The sequence below is a fragment of the Larus michahellis genome, chromosome 4 (genome assembly GCF_964199755.1).
Source record: "Larus michahellis chromosome 4, bLarMic1.1, whole genome shotgun sequence".
Lineage (NCBI taxonomy): Eukaryota > Metazoa > Chordata > Aves > Charadriiformes > Laridae > Larus > Larus michahellis.
The window spans coordinates 36115128-36140074 of NC_133899.1; the positions used below are offsets into that span (position 1 = coordinate 36115128).

At 45.3% G+C, this 24947-nt stretch overlaps 2 protein-coding genes across 18 annotated transcripts in view; one reads left to right on the forward strand and one right to left on the reverse strand.

Moving 5' to 3' along the window:
* The window catches only part of DEGS2 (delta 4-desaturase, sphingolipid 2), a 34559-nt gene extending 27546 nt beyond the window's left edge, over nt 1-7013 (forward strand). For both annotated transcript variants that reach the window (XM_074583996.1, XM_074583995.1), the window contains exon 3: nt 6303-7013. In XM_074583996.1, the coding sequence (XP_074440097.1) occupies nt 6303-6446 (144 nt within the window). In that variant the 3' untranslated portion in view covers nt 6447-7013. The remainder of the gene's footprint in view (nt 1-6302) is intronic.
* Nucleotides 7014-10808: 3795 nt separating this feature from the next.
* EVL (Enah/Vasp-like) overlaps nt 10809-24947 on the reverse strand; it is a 161952-nt gene continuing 147813 nt past the window's right edge. For 5 of the 16 annotated variants that reach the window (XM_074584002.1, XM_074584000.1, XM_074584003.1 and 2 more), the window contains 9 exons: nt 23315-23544; nt 22536-22657; nt 19002-19062; nt 16889-16955; nt 15454-15520; nt 15287-15349; nt 12920-12986; nt 12479-12536; nt 10809-11420 (listed from right to left, as the gene is read on the reverse strand). In XM_074584002.1, coding sequence (XP_074440103.1) covers nt 11383-11420; nt 12479-12536; nt 12920-12986; nt 15287-15349; nt 15454-15520; nt 16889-16955; nt 19002-19062; nt 22536-22657; nt 23315-23544 — 773 coding nt within the window. In that variant the 3' untranslated portion in view covers nt 10809-11382. The remainder of the gene's footprint in view (nt 11421-12478; nt 12537-12919; nt 12987-15286; nt 15350-15453; nt 15521-16888; nt 16956-19001; nt 19063-22535; nt 22658-23314; nt 23545-24947) is intronic. The other 11 variants (XM_074584008.1, XM_074584005.1, XM_074584010.1 and 8 more) reach the window with 3 other exon arrangements.

Sequence of the window (24947 nt, forward strand, 5' to 3'; positions counted from 1 at the left end):
CTGAGCCTCATAAGGCTTGAGGAATACTTTTTGCATGATAAAATCCTCCAACAATGCTCCAAATTTCTCCATTTCTTTCCCTTGGCCACCAGCTTTCATCTTTTTGAAATGTTAAAGGCCCATCTAAAGTGAGGCAGGTGGCAGTTACTACTTGAAACTTGTCTAATGATCAATCTGCTAACTATATTGCTTGATTAACATCAAACAAAAGTCCTTCTATTTTTGAGGTGACATAAGTATTGGGGCATGTTCCAGCCTGACACAAGTAGCACTAGAAGATAAAGCCCCACTCTACATGACTTGTTTTAGCTCTGCCCCACCCACAGAAACTGAGGATGCCTGATCCGTCATTGGGGAAGTGCCGTGGCTTTCCTCTTTTGAAAGTAAAGTCCCTTTTTGTTTACGTTTTATCAGTTGTGGGAATCAAATTTGCAAAGCCCAGGTGTCTAGGAATGGTTTTTCAATCTCCCTCCAGGTGTGTAGCTGCTCTTCTGGGTTTTAATATAAGGGTTCCTCAGCAGGTGCTCACAGTGGTAGAGATACGTGACTTCGAAGTATTACTCCTACATACAAATCCTCCGGCATAGAAGGAAGGAAATATCTTCTGTCTCTGGTCGGATACAAAGTTGGGGGCCACTACTGTAACATCCTCGTGAGGTGGAGGTAGAGCTGAGGAGGCTGAGGTTCAGCAGCTGTGACCTCCCCACTACACCTTTTATGACCCGGCAAAACCTGCTTTATGGGTTAATGTTCTTCATCACATCACTGTGTGAGAGGAGATTCAAAACGAGGAGATTTTCTTGTGGTGTAGAAGGGCGTGGGGAGCCTCTGGATAGCCTATAGTTCTGTTTTAGCACACCTCCTTTACTGATGGAGGTCTGTCCTGGAGAAACTGGCCATTCCTGGTGGGGTTCAGAGCAGCCGGTAAGGCAGCCCCCGTTCATGGGTGAAGTTCTCCTGTCAGGCACTCCCATTGCTGATACACCCGATAGCTCAGCTGGGAAGCGTGTGAGCTTAGCTCTAGCTTCAAATGTTCAAACTTGTTAGGTAGGCTTTGATACTTAGATTACTGAAATGTAAATAGAAGAAGAGGAGGTTAGCTCTGCATCTCACACGAGGGAGGTGTATGACTAATTGAACTTGCTGGAACTGTTGCTCCAGACCTGATTGAGACCTGAAAAGCTCTTCCCCACCCACATCACAAATAGTTCAGCCTAATTCCTCGAGGCAGTGCAACAGCTGGAAGTGTCTGCCCTCCTGTGTAAAGAGGATAGAGTTATTAGTTGAATTTCATGGGCTCGTGTTCATGTGTCTCTAGCTCTTGGGCAGCTGAGACTTGCCCCGCTGCTGGAGGAGATATCAGGTTTGTCAATCGTTGCTGCCTGACACAACTATGTGGAAAACTTCGAGTCTTTGAGTGATCAATTACAAGTGAAAAATCTATTATGAAGTGAAAATCCTTTGGCAGAACAGCTACTGTAGAAAATCCTTTGCCTGTTAAAGGAAGTTGGTTATTCTTCTCTGCAAATTGAGTGCAAATTCTCTGCCTCTTTGGTGGAAGGAGATAAGGGGACAGTTCCTCTCTGGATAGCTTTAATGCTTGAACTTCATAACAGGTAGGGGTAGAAACCTCCCCTTGCTCTCCTCTGCTGAACCTCCCAAAAATTCTTCACTCAGCAAATGTCTAGTTTTTCAGATGTAGTCTCCTAGGCACTTGAACATCTAATAGCTGAATTGTGCAATATGGATGACCTCTCAGTGTAGCTATTTTTATTTTTAATTATTGGCAAAGTATTTGGTTCCTGCCTGATTGATAGCAGGGGAGAAATAGCATCATAGAATAACTGGATCTTGATCTTCGAAAGTAACTGGCTCTTCCACTTGCTTATCAGAAAAGTAAATTTAGCTTTGTCCTTTGTTACAGGTGTCTCATTCAGAATGTTCTGAGTAATGTGTTTGCCGCTGGAAAGACCTTTACCCTAGGAGTGTGACAGATTTGAAAGAGGAAGAATTAGGCTGTGCTGTAAGCTTATAGATATTACAGAGGAGTGACATGAGTGTGCAGTAAGAACTCGTCCCACTAGTATAATGAAAGATTATGCAAGAGACCGTGAAATTTAACATTATAATGAGGGACCTGCTCCAAAAAAAACCCCTGTAGATTTACAACTAGACTAGTCTTTGCATGAAGCCTTATAACTGTAAAATATTGCATTGTTTACCAAATGAGTAAGAAGATCCATTCTTTATTATCTGAAAGACGGAATATACTTACGGAGAGAGGGGACAGGAGAACAAGGAGGAACTCGATACTCTTCCTACAAACTGCAATAAAAACTGCAGTGTTACCAGAGGCAAACTAGTTACTCATTAAGCTTGTGGGAAAAGGAAAAGACATGGTATGAAACCAGATTTATTAGACAGACAAGATTGGAAAATGTGGTAGATGTGCTGGTTTTGAATTGCAGATCCCATTAACCCTGTGATGGCCAGGAGGGCTAGCTTGAGTGCTCCCTCCTGGTCAAGGACTATGGAGGGAACTTCTGTAATATGCCTTGTAGCATTCTAAACATCATTTTTCAGCTTCTTTTCATAAGGATCTGTAGCTTCTGGACAGCCCCAGGACAAAGGGTCTATAACAGCTGTGGTCAAATATGAGGTTGCATTTAGCTTTTGCGCCTATCTGATACAAAGGAGTAGGACTGGGATCCCGTTGCTGTGCTCTACAAGTACAGAAGCAAAGTTTCCGTCAAAAAGAATGTGATTTCTTACCTACCACCTTGATCTACTTGAAGAAAAGCCTCAATATACCAGGTGCCAAGTGCCTAATAAGCTTCTTGCAGACTTTGTGATCTCTTGTTGTCCTTCCATGATGCCTTCCATTCACAAGCTAGCAATGAGTTAAGACTTGCAGTTGACATCGGTAAGGAGGAAGGGAGGGAAGAATTGAAGCAAATGGGTGATCTCCAATGCAATATGGAAAGCTTGAAGGGGGAAATCAGGAGCAGGATCTAGGAATACTTTGTCACAGTGCAGTCTTTGAGATGATCTATGATCTGGCTGCAAAACTTGCTACCTGGAAACTGCCATCAGCGGGTTTTGTACGCACCTGGAATGCAACATGGAAGATGACTCTTCCAGCCTGAAATGTACTTAATAGCTGTAGTTTAATGTTGTATTTAAAAGGCAATCTGCATTAAAACCCAATTATTTTCACCCCCCACTCCCCAGATTTTCTGGTAGGTAAGGAGGAGATAATTTTGTTTTACAGATGGAGATGCTGAAACAAGTTACAATAGATGAGGTGTTTTTTTTCAGGAAACTTTTTGTGTCAATCCAGTGTAAAAGAGAAACGGTTTTCAGAATTCTTTCCTGCCGTGTGATAGCAAAATGGGAACATGCACTGAACAAACTTCCTTGTCTTTTCCATAAGAAGTCTTTTCCTTCAGAAGTCCTCCCTCTAACTGCATTCTTTAAATTTTCCCTCTTCCCTATTCCTTTGTCAAAACCAATTTATTGCAGTTTACCTTCTCCTCTCCATTGCTTATGAACATCTCATACAGTTGTCCGCTCAGAGCACAGGGACTTTGCCGATGGTGCAAGTGGTGCCTGCTTTCTGCACAAGGTGCTGCTGGGCACCAAGCCATGAAGAGCAAAGAACTACCTCGTGTACGTGTGAGTCACTGGTCTAGGGCCACACACTCCTGGTCACCTCTTGTGGGCTTCTCATACTGGGTTTCTCGTTCAGAATGAGCTGCCACCATATGCTGCAGGAAGGTGCTAAACGGATATGCTTGGTGAACAAGCAAGTCCTCCACACCTGATGGTGGCAAGCAGCTTGCCAGCTGTGACTGGGCTGCCTGCTTCCAGAATGGGCTGTGTATGACCTCCTTCAAAATCACTGCTGGGCGTTTTGATTAATCATCTTAATTATCCAATAATACTTGAATTCTAGGTGCTTGTTTTATATCTGTATGACAACTGCAGAATATGTGTATGGAATATATTTAAGGGTAAGTTTCCAAACTTGGATATTGTGTCCACCTAGCTCTTCAGCACTATGCCCAGGCTATGCTGCTTCCTCATGTTTGCTGAAAGTGTGGAAACTATTGGGTTGAACGTAGACAGGCTGTTTATTGGTCTCTTCTCTGAGCCATTTTTTCCTAGTTAGTCACTGGGGTCACTTTTAGTTAGCCTTTGGTGCCAGAGGGCACAGCCACTGCTGGAGACATTGTTCCTAGGGGCTGAACTGGTTTCTGTGAATCTCCATCCCTTCACTTCTACGTGCAAGGGGCGATACAGAAAGACTTTCTGAAGCCCTTGTAATGGTCAGAGTCTAACATGGTCAAGAGCTCTGCAGAATAATATAAGTAGCTGAGAAAACATGTCTGGTTCAGACCTTTTGTTTCTTTGGGCAAGAGATACGTAGGGGTTCTGGAGAAGACGGGAATGGTAGACTTGCCATATGAACTTGGCTAGTATAGATAAAGGCTGAATTACTGTTGCAAGTCAAAATTCAGGCAGAACTTTTAAAATGGAGGTAGGAGAGAAGGTCTGTAAGCAGCAGTGTGGTAGGGAATGACCACGTCAGAGCTGGAGTGAACCTGTGGGGGCTGGGTATCTGAGACCCCCTTTGTGTTTGCGTAGGGCCTCACCAGTGGCTTTCATTCAAGGGAGTCAAGGGAGCTCACTGTCTAAATAGTCCTCCCTCTCATCCTCTGGCTACTTCAATTACACAGCTGGGAAAAGGGAGGATAGAAAACCCAAATTAAATTATTCCTGATTGGTTACAGACGGAGCACAGGGAACTGAATCTGCATCTCCAGAGATCTTACCCGGTGCCTGGAAATCACCCTTCTTCCAGTCATTAACAAATACCTCTAAGGGAAAGTGCTGATATTATCTGAATCCCATTGAAAATAAACCACATTTGAAGTACAGACCAACACTTTAAAGCAGGATATAGGGAAATATATATCAGAGTTATTCAGTGGAAGGCAGAATACAGTCAGACCTGAACTGAACCTTCCACCTCCCACGAGCAGAAGGAGCACATAGGGGCTGAGGTACAGAGGTAAAAGATCTTAATGGAACTTGTACATTACCCAACTTACCTCACCAGGAAGTGCCTGCTAGGAAGCTGAATTAACGAGGTAACTAGTGGTGAGCGTTATTGGCTTATAATTTAACTTTTGCTGGGATTCTTCCCTTTCCACAAACAGTCAAAACGCTGTGTTAGGAGTCCACCGTTACAGCTCGGATGCTGAGGAGACCCTCCTCCCAGATGACAATTTCTGTGTAGACCTTTTGCTCTTCACTGGAAGTCCGTACTGTGCTCAGCATAGCTGGCTTTAAAATTCTGCAGGGTTTTTAAAGCGACAAGTCATGCTGTCCAGCAGGACAAACTACTCTAGAATGGAGCTTTGTTTGTCTAGGAGGTGGAGCTGTAATAAAACCATGCCCAAGCAGTTTACATGCAAGTGTACAATAGTTAACAGACTCTGCTGCTTCGTAAGTGTGTTCAAAAAGCAGAGCATCTTGCTGGAGCAGGGACTACTGATAACTTGGGAATCCTCATAGTCCCCTGAACCCGCCAGGTTTGAAACCTTTTTGTCCTCTGGTGCTGGCCTTACTACAGGCACCATCCCCAGTGATGCCCAAGGCTTCTCTGATGACAACAGTCTTAAGACTCGGGGGATTTGTAACAGGGATGAAATTTTATTAGACTCATGATCTAATAATGAGTCTTACACCATTTTTAATACCAGACTGAGGAGAATGGACCACCCCTGCAATTTCCTCTGCCTGCTGGAGGAACCCGTCTCTCAGATTGGCATCACGGTAGTAGAATGGAGGAAAGAAAACGAAGTGTAGGCAAGACTGTGGCTGGCACTTTCTCAATTGGTATTTCTCTCCTACCCAGAACCCTCAGCAGACGAGTATTACAAGCGGAGAACAGGGCTTTAAATACAGCGTGTTGGAGTCTTGGCAATTTATAAGGTGGATTAGTCATCTCATTGCGGAGATCCCTCCACCTCCCAAATGAGAGAAAATAGTTCTGACTGAAGGCAGCGATCCATCATCTTTCAAATCCTGACATTGTGAGGCAAAACTTACATCAGAAATCTGCTAAGAAGTATCTAAATGTGTTTAAGTACATCTCATTTGGCTGAACTTCAGAAGCTCACCAGCAATAACAAGTAACTTCAGGTTATGGCTGTGCTATCAGATCTGTACGTGAAGACTGACACGCACCTGACATTATGCAGCTAAACAGCTCGTTCTCTCTCTTCTTCTTCCAGGTAAAGAAGATCGCAGCAGAATATTACGATAACCTTCCACATCACCAGTCCTGGATTCGAGTTCTGTGGGACTTTGTTTTTGATGACAGTATTGGTCCTTATTCAAGGGTTAAGAGACTGTGCAAGCTGGCAAAAGAAAGCTAATGGACTAGCTCCGCCTGCCGCATTGGTGTTTTGTTCGTTCATTTGAATGACTTGAGTTCTCTGCAGAAGCAGAAGGACGTTTGTGTGTGCTGAAGTCGCGTTGGTGTATGCTCCTTAGACCAAGAGTGAGTGTGAAAATGAAGCAATTGGATGCACTATTTTAGACTATTGATACTTTTTAATAAAGGATATTTGTGTACGTGAACCTGAGAAACTAGATTAGAGCGAGCTATGACCACGTGAACCTTTGGTCTAGGCTTAGAATTAACTTCCTGGGCCACGTGTGAGTTTCGGCCTGTTCTGCAATGGAGAATGGTGTGTGTATGTGTGGGCATGCATGTGTGTAGTTTAGATCTGGGTTCTCTTTGTGCCAGATTAGATGTGGATCCTCTGCGTGCACAGGACTGTAGAAGTAAGGAGGACTGGCATGCAGTAGCAAGTGATACTTTCTGGAGAACACAAAAGGTGCCTTAAGCTCTATGTCTTGTCTGATCTAATATCATACTTCTAACAATGGCTGGTAGCAGAGATTTTGTATATGCAATGAAATATGTGTATATTTTTGTACATTTTGATTATTATTTTGTTAGCTGCTGTTTGACCTTTATTCCAGGGTTTTGTATAAACTTTTTCTGAATCCATTTCTATTCTTAGGATCTAATAGTCAGTGTAGCTAAGTGTCAGAGATGAAGTGTGACATGGAGAAACCCTTCCTTTAGTCTTCTGCTTGCTGTCTGATCAGCAGTGTGGATGCTCCCCCAGAGGAACCGGGTGGTTCCTCCTCACTCACCTTTTCAATAGTATTCATAACTTCTCATTTCTTATACTTTTTGCCACTATGAGTCCTTCTGAGAGTGGAAAGATGCTAGATTTAATTGCTGCTTATCAAGGTTGTTAATATTTCTGATCATCTTTCTTGGTCAGGAGTTCAGATGCCATCTTACAACTTCCCTCCGCCCTGGAAAGCTGACAACTTATTTCTGTCCTTAATAAGTGTTTAAAAGAGAATAAATCTACAAAGGTTCTGTTATACCCTAACTCTCTAACAGTATGACTTTTTTGTTTTCCTCTGGAAATCCATGTCTGTAACAAAGAAAAGGATTATTCTGCATTGCTTTCAGTCCCTCAAAGTATGCTCTTAGACCTGGGAAGCCTGATTTCCTCAATAAACACAGTTTCATTGCTTCCTCCTACAGCACTGGATCCCGTGAGTCAGCCTGTCCTTAGCTACACTGGCATACCAGGCAGCTGAGCTAGCCTGCTGCAATTTGGGTTGTTCCTTCTCCTCCTCCCTTTCCCTTTCTCCCATTTAACTCATCTGTCTGATTTTGGCGGTTGGGAGAATACCCAGGTTGGCTCAGCAGTGCGAGAACCTTTGTGATACTGGGGCAGAATACCAGTTCATTCACAGATATTGTTTTGGTCTGGTTCTTTTTCTGGAAAAGAAGAGGAAGAACAGGACTTCCTCTAACACTTTAGACTTCACTGGTTCTTCATGTGCCTCTTCTCCCAGAGGAAGAGGCTTTGGTGTGGGAACCTCCATTGGCTTCTTTGTGTTCATGTCAGGAGCTTCCCTTGTTTATTAATTTACTTCAGCGTTGCTGCCACTTCATGATCACATATTCAACTTCCTGTGTCCTTAGCAAGCTTGGCCAATGTCGCAAGTTAATATAAAAACCATAATAAAGATTATTCTATCTTCCTCAATCTGACTGTTGTCCTTCTCCTCTGTGGAGAGTCACCTTTCTGTAGTTCCCTTACTCAGCTGTTCCCTGGTGCAGTCACCTGTGTGGTCTATGGATTACTAGCCTAGCCTGACACACAGCCTATGGTGTAAACAGAGGGTAACCAAAATTGACCACCGCTTCTTATCCTGCCTCCCATCAGTATTTCCATCATGGTCCCACCTTGCTTTGCCTGGGCACAGCCCTCCTGCTCTGCACGTTCCATCTCAGTGGGAATCTGAAGCGGCTGGAAGCCTGGTGCCTGCAGGTGTGTGGTGCGAGCGGGGTTTCAATGTGTGTGGGTGCTGCTGGAGAAGGCTGTGATCCTGCCCTCCCCGTGGGCACTTGTCCTTGCCGCCACCAGTGAAGTTGGCAGAAGCAGGGGTTTCTTTTTGTAACCACAGGGCAAATGGGTCTGGGTTAAAAGAGCACTGGGGCTACGTACAGTTTTATTCTCTTTGCTTAAAAAATAATCCAGATCCCCTTCATTGTGTGGCAAGAGGATGCTCTGGCAAGAGGAGACAGGAGGGACAAACAGCTGTATGACAGGTCAGAGCGGAGGTTAATGCCCCTTTTGATTTCTGCTGATGTAAAATGCCCGTGGCCTGCCCTGTTGCGGCAGTACCCTCAACACGCCCAGCATGAAGGGACACCCTCCTCTACAGAGCCCACGGGCGAACTGAATCCGTGTCTGGGAGGGGGAACTCCTCTGGCAGCGCCACTGCTGCCAATAAGCCGCCCCGCACATCTCTGTCGCTGGAGCCGTACACTGGGAACCAGTACTGGTGATGCCAGGACTGCTCCCCTGCCCCTATCAGCCAAGCTTCCCCTTCCACCCCCGCGCACCTTGCTCCCACAGCTATTAAGTGGCCCTGTGCAAACGTCAGCTCATTATGGCTTAATTACACGAGGCCTGCAAAGGTAGAAGGAGAAAGTAAGAAAAACTCAATTTACAGCAGGTGGCTGATGTTAACAGAGGGCATGCCGTATCCAGGCTGTACACTTGCCCCGAATTACAAGGCAGTCATTACTGACCTTAGGCATAATGCAACATTCCAAGGCAAAACACGAACCATGCCAGGCCCCAACTTCCTGAAGCTTAATTAAGATTACGGGAAGAGTTTCGCAGAACAGTTGTGATCATCTGAGAGGCAGCAGTTTTGAGAAGTACTTGCCATTGTCAGGTATGCCATTACATGGGTTTATAATTAAGAAACGCATGAGCTACTGTATAAGATTTATGCAGTAGAGCATTATAGTCTTTGCTGATACTGGTGCTTGTCTGCGTCTTTCCTACTGGAAAGGCTCCTTCTCCTGGTCCTGGGCTTGTCGTATTGTGGTGCACATCAACGTTTGCCTGCTTTAGTTCCCATGTGGAAATCCTACCCTGCTGTCTAACCCGTCTTTTGCCTTCTGCTGGCGTTAAACAGCTAACAGACATCAGGCTTGGTCTGGAGCTCACCTCCATTAAACTCAAATTTCTCCCATTTCTCCTGCATTTCATCGAAAGTATAACCACGTTGTAAAAATGACTTTTCTGAAAGGCAGATTGGGTTGCTTTGAAGACTGCTGAAGGACAACCGCCTGCTCTCCAAGCCAAAGCAGATCACATTTTACACCTAACAGCAAAGCACACCCCACCACGCCTCCTCTCCTGGCTCTCCTGGACCTGGCGGGCAGCGTCTCCTGCCTGTGCTGTGCACCATGAGGTGTGGGGGACATGAGCAAGAGGACAGCCACAGCCCCACCTCGGCTGCTGCACCAGGCTCTGCTCCCAAAACCATTCCTGGGGCCTGGCTTTTGAAAGAAAAGCTTCAGGAAGGCCTGAGGCAAAGCAAGGGGCTTGGAAAATATTTGACAGGTTTCAATAGCTGAACTCCAGTCTTTGGCCTTTTGCACGAAGCTATCAAGAAGACGGTATTGAGACTACTGCTGTGTAAAGCCTGCGCCAAACTAAGTCAAGCAGAAATTCCCAAGATTTCCTGGTGGAAAGAACGGCTTTAAGGAAGAAAAAAATTGTATAACCTGATAAGATATGACTGGGTGTGTGCTGTTAAGTGTTCGGTGTCCCGTACTTATATCTTTGACTTCACTTTCCGTGAAATAAAGCTCAAGGCAAATGCAACATGTGAGGTCTTAACAAATAATTCCCCTTAAGCCTCTAGCTCAGTGGTGCTGTGCCAGTGATTTCAGCTTGCATCCTCCTCATGCCTTCAGTAGCCTTGTTCTGCCTAACCACCTCCCTTTTATTTACTGGAAGGCCTTACGAGTGCAGGTGATGGGTTTATTTCAGTGATGGCAGGAGGAGTTGCAGTTGGACAGTTAGTGGTGGCCTGAGAAGAGCCATAAGCCACTGGCCTTCACTGACTTTGGCTGGAAGTTGCTGAGGTTGCTGCAGCCTGGCTGCAGGAGGTGGTGCTCAGGAGCCCCGTCTCCCTGTGAAAAGCATCAGGGCTGTGGCCATTGCATCGGCTGTGACAGATGCGACACGCTCAGGTTCTCTCCTCGTGCTCCGCGGCGCTGGCCGGGCACAGCTGCCGCCCCACGGTGAGTCTCCGTCACCTTCCTCTCATCGCCAACCCCGGTGACGTCAAAGCGCGGCAGCTCAAGGGACAAATGAAACAAAGAAAGGCAGGGCTATGTGGACAATAAACAGTTTATTACCAATATGAACACAGATACTGTGATGCACCGACGTACCATTTTTTTTTTTATATTGTGATAACTCTGAGACAAAGAACTTGTTGGCTGACAACTAACATGTCTCTGTTTCTTCTGGTGATGCCACAATACATTTCTGTTGGCAAAGGATCTTCATTTACATTGCAGACTACTAGTAAAATGACTTTGAAGTCATCTATCAAAAGCAAATGGTTCACGTGTGTTCTTATCTACTACTAAAAAGAAAGGTAATACATTTAAATAAGCAAATACAAAATACAAAAAAGGCTGACAAATCCAATGTGCAGTGTCAGATGAAATCTAAAAAATCCAGAAATTTAAAATTTAATATTCTTTAGATTAAGACTTTTAAAATGAAGCGAATCCAAGGCAGCAGCAAGCTTCAAAGTGTGCTGAGTCTGCTAATAAAAAGGGTATAGGAACAAAGACAGTGCCGGTGTCCTCTCTCACCATCTTGCATGACCTTGGTACACTTAGAAATGATCCGATCTTCCTAGCATTCTTAGTACCGTCCAAATGCTTTGCAATCATTATGTTGTACTGATTCTACTCAACTCCTGCCGTATGGCTAGAAAACCAAACCAAAGAGTTAATGCAGAGTGTTACACCCAGTGTGACGGAAAACGCTAAGTATAGAAGCTGCAGAAAATACACGCTGGTAAAAGGATGAGTGGAGGGTAAAAGGATGAGTGAGGGGTAAGCAGTCAGCTGTGTGCTTGCGAACTGCGGTACTGCCTCAAGGAGTCGCATCTGTGGTTTATGGGAACGTCTTATTTTGCACTGGAATGAGCTAGGGAGGCTCTGAGGGCCAAGCTGCCGGGACGGTAGCGTATGGGCGAGGGTCTCCTCAACTGCAAAGTGTCCCGAAGCTTTGTGAACACATGGGTCTAGGGCAAGGGGACAGGGAATGGATTTTAGCTGTTTTACAGTCTCCTCTTTTTCCCCTTCTGTGTGAATCTAAGATGGGGAGTGCGGGGCATGGACACGCATCTGTATATGCCCTAATGCAAGGTTCAAATAGGTATGTTGCTGTGCATTTCAGTAACAGTTCTGAAAGATACATTTAGTCATATATTGTCGAGCAATTTATAAAAAAGTACTGATACATTTAGTACAGCTGTTGCGCTGTTCGATGAATTAGAAAAATACGTGGCTATTTGGAAAGCTCTAGTGGAGTGAAGGTCTGCAATAGCTCTTCAAGCACAGGAAGCCTACAGAAGATGCTCGGGAAGGATTTTCAGTTTGGTACCTCTGTCCCCTCCTCATCCCGGACCTGTGTGGCCAGCTAGTTAGAAGCGATTTCACGCTCCCTGATTGTGATAAATTGACGTGCCAGGGGCTACAGGCAGGCCCTTTCTCACCCGCCCACTTGTGAGAAACACCGGCCAGTGAATTTCTCACAGGTTGGGGGTGAAAAAGCTCATCAACAGCATAAAAATAAAGGACGTAAACACAATGTGACGATCAGAGCTCAGATAAGGTAGATGCTTGTTCTTCAAATGTGTATATAAATCAGAACTGCTCAGAGAAGTCTGAAAACACCAGGGAACTCTGCAGTTCCTATCGTCTTATCTATGGTAAAGTAGTCATAAAGATGAGAAAAATAATAATTTTTCTCTTTCTTACCATCAATTATCTCCTCTTTCACTTTGTGTAACTCTCTTACAACTTCCTCCAATATTTCCTGATGAGACAAAACACAAGTCAGCTGCTCAGAATCTCCTTCTAACCGGTGGAAGAAAAATGCAAGTTTAACGCGGTTGTGCTGCGTCCCCCGCCTCCGCTGACGGTTGGAGCCTAGCGCTGCTAACAACAGCTACGTCTGCACTCCCAGGCCGAGGACGCAGAAGATGCTGGTGTACTTATTTGCACGTTTCCGTACAGACATCGTGATCAAATAGCAGTGAGACTGCGCTCTCCTGCTGCTCACCAGCTAGCCCTCCTCTAAGCGCCTAGTTATGGAGGAAATCAGAAGACTGAACAGCTGTTTTGCTCGTACAGCGCATGCATGGGGGAAAATGGGTAGCTTGTCACACCTCTTAAGTGCAAAAGACCGTTTTCACTCACCTGTTTCATTCGATCAAAATCTAAGGCATCCATAGCCACATCATTGCTGCTGCTCACTGGCTTCATCCTTGAGAAAGGGAAGAAGAGGACAAAAAAACCCGCCAGTCAGTCCCTTGCCATGCTGGCTGAGCTACACCCACCTGATGGCGTGGATTTCATCCACCCCAGAGCAGGAGCACCCGTGTTCGAGGGCTGGACTGGAGGCTCCCTCTTGTGCCGCTCGGGAGCATTCGGCAGCCGGAGAGCAGCACGGCTCCCCTTTGCACAGCCTGACCGGAGAAGATGCTGCTTTCTCCTACTGCAGGAGTATCGCACAAAGGCTGCACTGAAAGAGAATTTAGTCTTTTTTTTTTTCCTTTTTTCCTTGGTGTTGGGGGGTCTCGATGATTTCAGACTAGAAAATGCTGAGATGACTTCAGGTGATAAAGCCTGTTAACAGCATATTTTATTACAGCATTTGCAACTTGCAAGCTAAATGTCTGCATTTTCTCTCTTTCGCAGTCTGTTTTCTGCACAGCAACCCTGCCTTGGCCACCGAGGCTTTCATCGGGTGCTAAAGTAATAGTAGAATACAGGTTAGAAAAAGATTATAGGGAAAATAGTAACCCAATAATCCTTTCCTTGGAAGGTCTGACTCAAGTGGAGCTCATTGATAGCACCGTGTGGCACAGGCACGTTTTCTTGGCCCAGAAACAAAGCCAGTCTGCCCTTAATGGCTAGTACGCTTGGGTGTTATCAGCCTTCCAGGATGGTGTTAGTCAGTGGGCTGAACTCTGATGACAGCTGATAAAATAAATTAAGGAAGCAGAAGCTGCTTGACTTTCTCTTTTCATCAGGAATTCTAACACATTTCAAAAATTAACCATGCTATATAATTCATAGAAAAGGCTTCAAAACTTTGCCGTCATTTTGGGGCCCAAAACTGGGGGAGATTCTGCTGCCCCTGAGGGCACGCCTGGTCTTGCAACCCTTTCTTGGGAAAATCTTCACGTGTCTCCTACCATCTCTCAGCTAAGCTGGGAGGTAAGGCGGGTACAAAGGCCATCGAACTGAACAGGAACAGAAACAGGACACCACTGAGAGCTTTTGAAACCTGCCCCGCTTCCCCCATAAAAGTAATCTGAGCAAGCAAAGACTGAGCGCTACTCCAAGGAAACAAGGAAAAGATTTTTTCCCACTGAACTCTTCCTCCTCCCAGGATGGAATGGCATTGTAGAAGATAGCTGGCAAAAAGTGGACGGCTGCTTTAAATAGCCCACATTTCATTCCCATTTGCAATGAGAAAGAATGTCTTTCTATATCTACTGGAAACTCTTATGTATTTCCTAGAACCAGTGTGTCCCATTGGTTTTTGGCAAGCCAGAGAGACTAGATTTTGCTCTAATAACACTGGTGCATCCCTCTGAATGTTTGGGCAGGCATGTTCCGGCATCTTTAACACAGCAGCAAGTGCGTGCACACAGTTGCCATTGGCAACTTTCTCTCTGCAGACTATCAGCACTGTTGTACAAGTACTAGTGTAAAATAAAAGGATATCTCTTTGCAGCAAATGCAAAACATATGTAAGTCTGTCTTCTGCCTCCTCATTCAGCTTATCCATCCATCTCAGTGCTCAGGACTGCAGTAACACTGGGTTGTCCTGGACCAGCACTGGAAGGAATTCTCTCTTTAGTTGTCCAATATCAAACTTAATCTCAGTCTCTGTGGGTAAGAACGTGGGCGATAGGACAGCTGGGTTCTACTGACTGGCAGGACTTCTGGAGTCCTACTTTATGCTTCTCAGCTTTTGACACCTGCCAGTTTTTGTACCCCGTATTTCTGAATATCCGTGGCTGGGACTTTTTACAGCTCAATGTTATTAACTTACTGCACCGAGCTTTGCTCTCCTTTCTCATGCACCCACTGCAGTTGCATAGATGGAGGAGTAACTTCCCTTCTCCCAGTTGCGGGCCCTTCAGATCATTTCTACCTTTGCTTTTGAGTTTCTGCAGAGGTTGGACAATGAAAACTTCTCCTATTGGCAGGGTTGTCCTGAACCTGCTGTAAAAAGATGCTCCAAACCCTGCCTTCCATGGGGCACAGTGTTGCCAAGCCCGCGCCTCTCACTCACGAGCACGGGTGCTTTAAGCCCTTGCTTAAGTGTGGTTAATGTCTGTGACGCCTGTGCCCGCCCGAGCAGGGGGCTGTTTCCATGGAACACGCCTTTGACACAGCACACTCTACCTTCACACTTTGTGGAGGGACAGACAAAGCAGATTGTAAGAGAATGAGTAAAAGACGTGACGGAAGACAAACATTAGCGCTGAATGATGGGATTAGCCAAAGGACAAGCCAAGACGGTTAAGGAGCCAGGCTGTTAGCCAGTACCTAGAAGACACGTGGGATTGTGTGGGGCTCTTAGCTTCACAGCTCTTCACCACTGATGGATTTCTACAGCAATGGAATGAAACAAGACATGAGTTGTGCAGGTGCCATGGGGACAGCGTGACCAGCCCGGCTGCGAGCCACCCACAGCGACACCCCGTGCAGCTCACCTAGAAAGTAATGAAGATACAGGCTTTTCAACAGAATTGCTCCTTTCCCATGGCTTCTTCCCAGAGTCTGGAAAACAAAAATGAAAAGTTAGGGTTTATTATTTTTTTCTCTAACAATAAGAAAAAAATAATCCCGAAGCTGATTGTCTTATACAGCTGCTTTCATTCAGTGAGGATGAGTGACTTAGAAAGATCCATGAAAGCAGGAGTGCTAAATGAGTGCGGTTGCCTACATTAGAGAGAAAGCATTGGCAAAAATCTGTTCAGTGATCCCTTTAATTAGGGACTGGATAGTTAAACGATACTAAAAAGGCACGGAACTGGAACAGTGGGAGGAAAAGCACAAATCACTTCTATTAAGAAATACAGGCTAATTGCTGAAAGGCTTATTTTATTCAGTACAATACTTATTTGTATTTTAAATTAAAAAGCCCTAGTTTTTTTTTGTCTGTGTAGTTGGCAGAAAATGTGGGTGTATCTAAAAAAAAGGCAGGGAGACCCCCACTATGCAAATCTTCACAGAGCATTTATTTAATGTTGTCTATGTTTTTAACCTGCCGAACATCCCCAAAAGCTGCGCTACGTAACCCTTGTTACTGAAAACACTTATTATCGTCCCGATCTCCTCGTATGCAAATAGTCTAAAATAAAGTGAACTGTTTCAGAGACTTGACTAACACACAACTTTATACACAAGGGTTTGCTCCTATGTGAGGTCCCAAAAAGCTCTTTGAAAGAATTATGGGCACTCCCAGGAAATCTCTAGATCTCATTCCTCATTTATGTGCACCGTTCTCCTGGCTTCTTCCCTCTCCCTTGCAAAACACGCAAATCGTGGCTTTGTTCCAAAAGGAAGCTAGAATGATTAAATACTCATTCCCTTGGGAGGGATTTCTTTTAGCATGCATGAAAGCCAAGGCTGACGCAAGGATGGATCTGACTGGCTCGCAGCTCACCTACTCAGATAAAGTTATGTCAACTCATCATAGGGAAAACATATTTTGGGGGCTCCTTAATTTCACCTGGTAACTCTAAGGATCAGGCTTACTCCAACAGGCTACTTGGTTAAGGAAGGATAACAGTTTGAGACCCACACCCCAACTGTATAAACCAGGACAACTACGCTACCAAAAGTAAAATAATATAGCTTAGTTCTCTTAGAAGATTCAGGTGCACAATGCTGAAGACGCAGATCCTCAGCTACATGTCTGGACCCCTTTGACTAAATTGTCTGCATTGACATTTTCTTGGCTGTGAAGCGTATAAAATCTCCATTTCTTGCTAAGTACAGTTTTTAAAACAATAGGTATTGGGGAATTTTTCTGTTAGTTACTCCTGCTGCGTTCAGAAGTAGGACAATGAACCCAGAGTCTAGAGGTGGCAGAGAAGACTAGATTAAGAAGACAACCAAACCGCTAGTAGTGCCATTTAATACCTGATGAATTTTGCTGCTGCTGGGTGGGACCTCGTGTACTGGGTGAAGGAGAGGTGCTAGCATCATCCTACAAAGAGAAAAACAGGAGATTACTTAATGCTGGAGATGACGTGCAGAGACCTCTTCTACTCTGGAGACCAGCTGCAGCACAAGTGGTTAAAAAGCAAGTTTCCTCCAAGTATGTCCTACAGGCACTGCTGCCAAGGTATGGCTCAAGTCCATTTAAACTTTAACCTTTCTCTCCTTTTAGCATGGCAAATTCCATCCTTTTCATTTTTTCTGCTAACATGGACACCTTTTCATGATTCCACTGAATCGTTTTCATCCCTGTATACCAAACCAGGCTGAATGACTGCTCTAAAGGGCTGTCTGCTGTTGTCTAAATATAAACCATCCGTTTCCCAAGTTTAGAAACTCTCTGTGATACAGAAACTGAGACACCTGAAGGAACAGTAGGTCAAATCTCAGCCTTTTAGCCCAGAACAGCCACTGGTATCAGTGAGGGTAGTCCAGGTGCTAATAGAATGTAACTAAATCAATCAATACTCCTCCTAAGTGGAAGATTAAACACTACATCACAGATTTGGACTCTTTTTTTCTGGGATTCATGTGTGACAGATCATAAAACATCTACCCATATATTTGACATCAATATTATCTAGCAGCCCTCAGAATACACTCAGGCAAAGCGTTAACTGTGCATTGTAAAATGGGATTGCACCCAGCTTGACAGAAGATACCCCCACCACAAAGTGTACTCAAGATACACAGTAAAGAGATGTTCTCTAAAACACCTTTCTAAACAGTCTGGTGCTAATGAAAAGTTTGATTGCGGATATAAACTAATGCAGAGCTTCAAGGAGAGAGAAGAAGGGGCAGAAAGACAGCAGAGGCTCAACAGTTAGAAGCTAAATGCTGACTTTCATCTCTTGAGTCTGTGATTCAAAACCAGCTTTGGGGCAAGATTAAGAGCAATGGTTGCACAGCGGGTTCAACAGGCAAATTCCATGCTCGAAGCATCCCTTGAGGAACATGCCAAAAATAGCTGCTTTTCTCCTTAAACAGCACGAAGTGCTTATTCCTGCTTTTGCTACAAACCTTTCAGACTGGGGTGAGACCTACATTCTCTGAACGGATTTCCTACTGAGCAGCTGTTACTTTGTCTTTGGAGGGAACATCTCCGTATAGGTGATATGAGGCACACACGGTGCTTCAGGAACTTGCAGCCACAGCAGAAAGCCTTCACGAGGGTACTGGCTAGCCACAGGAATGCCGTATGAGCAGCAGCCCAGAAAAGCACCACACGGGAAGGGACACACCATAAATCTTGGCCTCTCTTGAAACTGGGAAGATCTCCCACGCTTTACCAGTTCAGCAGGCAAAAAAGCGTTCTAATCTGCATGTTGGACCCAAAATGGCTGCATCAATTTCAGTGTAAGGACTGAGTGAAATCAAAACTCTTGTTTAATTGCTTTTGTGGACAACATACAGACAGAACAGTTAAAACAGAAATGGATCAAAGTTCCCCAAAGTTGTCCAAATTCTATCTCATTTTAGTCTAAGTATCACAAACACGTATTTTAACTTTTGAATGGTCTAATGGTTAATACACTGTTTCCCCTTCACCCCTCCAGAGACATGTTTTATGCGCGCTCTGGGGGCCGCAGTGCGCTGATCTTGCTTTGGATGGAGGTTGGCAATCCAAAGTTACACCACATCGTTGATGATGCACTTCAGCTCAGCTGCAGCCGCAAACTTAAAATAAGAAACATGAACCTGATCTCAAGTTGACTTGCCAGAAGGTTCAATGCATCTTCTTAAGATCTACCGTACCCAACAACACTCAGATCAGACCATGAGAAAGCGCCTATTAACCTGGTTTGGACAAACCTCACCTACGAATAAGGCGTCAACTCTTGTTTATAGGGTGCTGTTCCCAGGAAAGGTGGAAGCAGTCACATTTAGCTTTTGATTGAACGTGCAAATGTATTGCCCTGGATCAGCACTGCTTGTCATTGCTGCCACACGCAGTGAATGAGCACAGGACTTTGGCTTACAAGGCAGCACATCAACATATTTCCAAGAGCGCAACAGCGAGGAGTCTTTCACTTACGTTTTGGCTTTCCTCTTCCTTTTTGTCAGCTGGCTTGTCTGACTGCGACGCTGCTTTCCTCCTTTGCAAAGGAACATGAGATAGGAGACACAGTCAACCGTCTAGAAACACATTCTCCACGCAGGAAAGCTGATTCAGGCTCTGGTGGGAGTTATTATTTACTTAGTTCATCCTAGGGAATGCGACAAAGGCTGGATGTGTTCGGTTGTGTGGGATTGGGGTGGAGGTGAGGAATCCAGACCTCAGCGACACAACTCAGGGAGAGGGGCAATATTACGAGGCGGTGTTTAACAGGGGAACACAAGGTGCAGAGCGTAAGGAAATGTGTCGAAGCGGAGGAAGGAAGCGCAGCTGGGTATGAAACTGGTTGAGAAAGGGATGGCTTCTCTCTAGGGCTCAGGAAGTGGTGGTTCCTATGTCCTACATAGGAGAACAACCCAAACCCCCACTGGCGTTTCTCAGGGCCAACCCAAGCCTCTACAGGTGGATCGGGCTGGTATTGCACTGGTGATATTATGTTCTCGGCCAGCTCCAATATCATTTGGCCACCTGTCCTATATCCCCTCATCCCCGTTCCCTCCCAGAGAAAGGGCTGTAGCAGTCCCCCCATGTGCTGGGAAGACAGTCAGAAAGGCCCTTCAACCCAGGTCCATCCTCACCCGGAGGCAGAGGGCACCATTTCTGCTCAGCCAAGATCTCTGCTCCCTCCAGGGTGGGAAAGCTCTGGCTGAAGGCCAGAAGTTAGGAAACATGAGTGCACCAGCCTGGGTTTTCAAGTGCCTTTAGTGAGTGACGGGAGATTATTGTTGTCTCTAATCCAATGCAAAGGCAACTGAGCTCCTGAGCTCTGCATTCCCAGGACCAGCAGGTGTTGCTGGTGTCTGTAGAAGTTGAGCGAGGACCCGAGACCCTGACTCTGCCCTGCTTCCCAAGGAGAGGCAAAACTCCCTGAGAAGCAAGTGGCGAAGAGCTGCAATCCACCCACTGGAGCAACTAGACACGAGAGGCAACAAAGATGTTGGTTGTTTCTCTTTGAAGAATGCAAGGAAAAACTTCTTGTGTGTTAAGCCACGCTGGCTGAAGAAAAAAACACAAATTCTTGATTTTCAAGACCTACTTAGGGTCTAAGCAGCGCTCAAGCGTGCCAGGTCCTGATTCTCTAGTCATCCGATTTCCCATTTTAGAAAATTAGGGGAACTGCAGCTCTAGACACCAGATGAATTTTGGTTGTGATGATCCTTATCCACCTGTAAACACTACCCTTAACAGATTTTTCTATGAACACCAGTATGGCAGGTTTTTCATTTAGTCTTGATTCTAAGATGGACAAAATTAATCTCACAAAAAAAAAATAAAATTAAAATCCCAAGCGGTACTTAGATGGCTTTCTTATTTTCAAAACACTTACAGAGTTTGTCAAAGGACTTTTTTTTCCCATACCACTGGCAAAAGAAAAGCCTCACCACATTCTCAAACTGGAGGATTTGATGTAAATTTGACAAAAAAAACAGGGGAGTAAAACAAACGCATGTGTTTGTAGGACGCAGTGCTCTGTGGGAATTATTTCCAGACAGATACTCAACTGCATTAACAATTTTATTAGATCAGTAAGAATTTTTATAGTCTTCCTATAACATTTACAGGGTATTTCTGAGGAAAGATGTTACAATGGTTATGCACCTGAGCCAGGGAAATATTTGCCAGGGTGAGAGACCAGTGTTAGATTTATGTCCTGCAACAAGCTTAACTGGGCTAGAAATGATAGCGATTTGTGAGATAGTTCATTATCCTGCTTGCACTTCGGTCCTGAAGCAAGGGCTGCTCTCAGGGGGGACACTAAATCTAGACAGCTGTATTTTATACCATCTGAGCTCTCAGAAGCGTTTTCCTCCGTTACTTCCCCAGACTCATTCCCTGTTTCTGAGCACGTGGTTTTCTGCTCAGAAAAGGGCCCCTGAGATCCCACGCTCATCACTCCGTTATTTCTGTATTGAACATGCTCAGTTTAAAAAAAAAATCTTTTTTACCTCCTGGCTGCCAGCTCGGTAAGAGAAACCTGAAACACAGGGACAGGTTCTTTCCTTTCTCTATGTCATCACACATAAAAAGGGTTTCGCAGCCAAAAGGAGTCCCCTCATTCTCAGTTCAACGGTGTGTGCCCAGATCGCACCCTTGCCTGAGACTTGTGTATTTCCGATGACTTTGTGAAGCGAAATTTAAGAGACAATTCCGTTGCTGTCAACTCCCCGGGAAAGGATTTGCAGCTCAGTTATTTTCAGCGTAGAGGCAGCAGAGGTGCTCATGGCAGTGCAGGTGCTTTTGTTGAGATAGCGGAGGGATATGAATACCTGAAGACACCCAGATCCCACTGCCGAAAGCCATACTGGAGTTCGTTTTAGACTAGAACCGCGGAAATTTGTAGGATTCCTATATCCAAGCATAGGAGATGCCCATTTCGCTTGCTTGCTTGAGCAGAGCTAGTTACCCCAGCACCTAGTCACCGAACCTTACTTTGCCTACAGACGCCTTCCAGTTCAGCAAGGTCAGTCTTGACATGTAGCAGCACAAAACAGATCAGAAGGTGAACCAGTAAATAACTATTCAAAGCTATTAAGCTATTTTAATTCTGAAAAGAGAGAAAGGTATCTATTTGGTATTTTACACTGATTGTAACTTTTTATAGTGTTGTGTATTTATTTAATGCTTTCCAAAGGATTGCACCCACAGTCCCCGTTCAGAATTCCTTCTGAAATGACCAGCACATGGAGGGAAGTTGGAATCAGGCCCTTTGAACTGGGAACTGTTTTTATACTAGACAACATTATTTAAAAGCTCCATTTCTGTACACTATACAACTGTACCTACTCTTCCTTATATTACTCATCCTTTTTTTTCACTATTCACAAGTTAAAAAAATTTCATGCTAAAACCAAAACATCTAACACTAGGAACTTGGGAGTTACAATCTGGCAGACCACTACTGATGGAATCAGGGGGAAATGAGAAAGCAAAAATAACGGGAACAATTGAGTGCCTTTTAACAGCTGGTACATCACAACTTGCTTGAGTGGAGAATAACTTGGCTAGACTGTCTGAAACACTGAGAATTGATAATAATTTACCTGCCAAGATGTTGTCCTTTCATTGCACTTCTGTTTATATTTTTGGGCCCAAGATCCTGAATGTGCTGCATAAAGAATGATTTGTCTAAGCTCCTTTCATAGTTTACTTTTTCCAAAGCCAGTAACTTTGAAATAGATCTGGCAAAACCACAGTGGATATATTTACCACCATCTTCGAAGGTTACCACACTGCAGGATTTGCTACAGCAGCTAAGCTCTGCCGGGTATCATTGCTGCAACACCTACATTTCATATTAAAGGCCAGATGGTGCTGGCAACTAACATCTATGCGGGACCTGTCAAATTGCAAAGAAGCACCAGAGTGACCCGTTGCTAACCGAAACCGACAGCACCTTGTTCCACAGTTTGCAGCAGAGCTCATGCTAGTGCTTATTGAAGTCTAAGTACAAACCTTTTTGCCAGTAATTTATTCATTTCTTCCATTAGTCCTCCTCCGCCTCCTCCGCTACTTGTTCGATTGGCATCACTCTTAGAGACCCCACTGGGGCTGGATCCTCCTGAACCATCTTCTGGCTTAGGACAGAAATCAGCATTGGAGTTAGTGAAAAGAGTTTTCATTTACAACCACTCCCGTAATGATTAAGTTTTCCTAATTATTAGGAACAGCGGCCACAATCACAGCCCCAAACCAGAGACAGGATGTGTTCTGCTTTGGGAAGAAGACCCACATGGACCTTACTATAACCAGGACAGTCTGGGTGAGGCAAATATATGGGCAAATGATGAAAAAACCCACAGCATTGTTTGTTCATGGTTATGTTTATGGTTGGTTATGCAACCCTTGCCTAAGTGGGCACCTATTGATGGGAGGCCTCAACAGTCTACACTGGTTTTTTGGAAGCATGGTGCAGTTTTAATCATTTACAATGACTGAAAACACTAACAGATAGTACAATGGTGGACTTTGCAGAAGTAACGAAATCCTGGTGACGTGAGAACTTGCAGCCATTTGCTCATTAATATTTTCCGAAGAGCGGAAATTCTCCTAAACGTTTCCCGCTCAGCTGTATTTGCACTGCAAACTCACACTTAAAAAGTTCACCTAACGGTCAGCTGAAGCATGTGTCACCACGTTTCCCTCTGGCTTTGCAGACCGTTACACCAAGCTGCCCCAGGCTTTCATGCAGCGGAGAAGAGCGCATCGGGGGATTCCCAGTGCCACCTCCTTACCCGTTGGACTCTCCTTAGTTTGGCACCAGCCAGAGCTGCTGCGAGCCCTGACACTGACCCATCTTCAGTGCCAGCCCCTTGGCCGGCGCCTGCCGGCAGTGGGGGCGGCGGGGGGGGCGCAGCTCCCATGGGTGGCGGAGGGACTGGGGGGGGTGGCGGAGGTGGGGGCCCCCCGGACGAGGCAGGGATCACAGCAGCGCCACTGGGATGACCAGGTGGAAGCGCTGGGCCTGAAATGCAGAGAAGGTGAGTTAGAGGTGAAGCGTGGTCTCCTCCAGCCCCTACCCAAGGTCACAGTCCCACTCCCAAGGCTGTGTCCCGACTGCGTGATGAGTGAGCAATGCATGGAAGCACCAAGCACACAGAAGAATGGGAAACAGTGGTTGCATCAACGGTCAATCAGCTACCGTTGTGTCCTCCTGCGAGAGCCTGTCACTAATAAACTAGCCTTCTCCCTCCTCTTCTCCCTGGCTGGGCGAGTGTTTTATTCTGTGCTGAAATCAGAACACAGACAATGCTTCCCAGTTCATACAATCACAGACTGGTTTGGGTTGGAAGGGACCTTAAAGATCATCTAGTTCCAACCCCCCTTCCATGGGCAGGGACACCTCCCACCAGACCAGGCTGCTCAAAGCCCCATCCAGCCTGGCCTTGAACACTTCCAGGGATGGGGCATCTACAACCTCACTGGGCAACCTGTTCCAGTGTCTCACAACACCCACAGTAAAGAATTTCTTCCTAATATCTAATCTAAATCTCCCCTCTTTCAGTTTAAAATCGTTACCCCTCGTCCTATCACTACACTCCCTCACAAAGAGTCCCTCCCCATCTCTCCCGTAGGCCCCCTTCAGGTACTGGAAGGGGCTATAAGGTGTCCCCGGAGCCTTCTCTTGTCCAGGCTGAACAACCCCAACTCTCTCAGCCTGTCCTCACAGGAGAGGCGCTCTAACACTCTGATCATCTTCGTGACCCTCCTCTGGACCTGCTCCAACAGGTCCATGTCCTTCCTGTGCCATAACTGGCATCTTCTGCTTCTCTCATAGCTTTCTACATGGAGACAATAAACTACATCAGCCAACTCCATTCAGTTAACATGAGCTTTTCACTGGAATTGCGGGCTACAGCAACACATGCTCCTTTCTGTTGCACAGAAAGCATGTAGCCTCAGCCGGTCCTGCAAAATATCGGGGGGAGAGTCCAGCTACAAGCACCCCAAGGTTCAGCACAGCTGCTCAAAGCAGCAGTCTGTTGAAGGGGCTGATGGTGGGTAACTCCGTTGCAGTGTTTTCCCTGTCTGTAACAGGTCAGTTGAACAAATACACCTCCCTGAGGGCATTTCCCCAATTCACGCTCTCTCAGAACAGGCTGCTCTGAGATATAATCACAGGTTCAGCTGTTCAGTAAGTGTTATTTTGAAAGACAGGCGGATTTTGACTGAGAAACATTTGGAAACTGTATTTAACATTAGCAGCCTGGTTTTCTTCTTATCTAGATTTTCTTACAATACTGCCTTATTTCTGTGGTTACTTCTGCCATTATTTCACACTCCCGATTCCATTCTTGAAATGAACCATAGCTGCTATTAGAAATACTTTAAACGTTTCAAGTCCTCTTTGCTTCATGAACATAATAG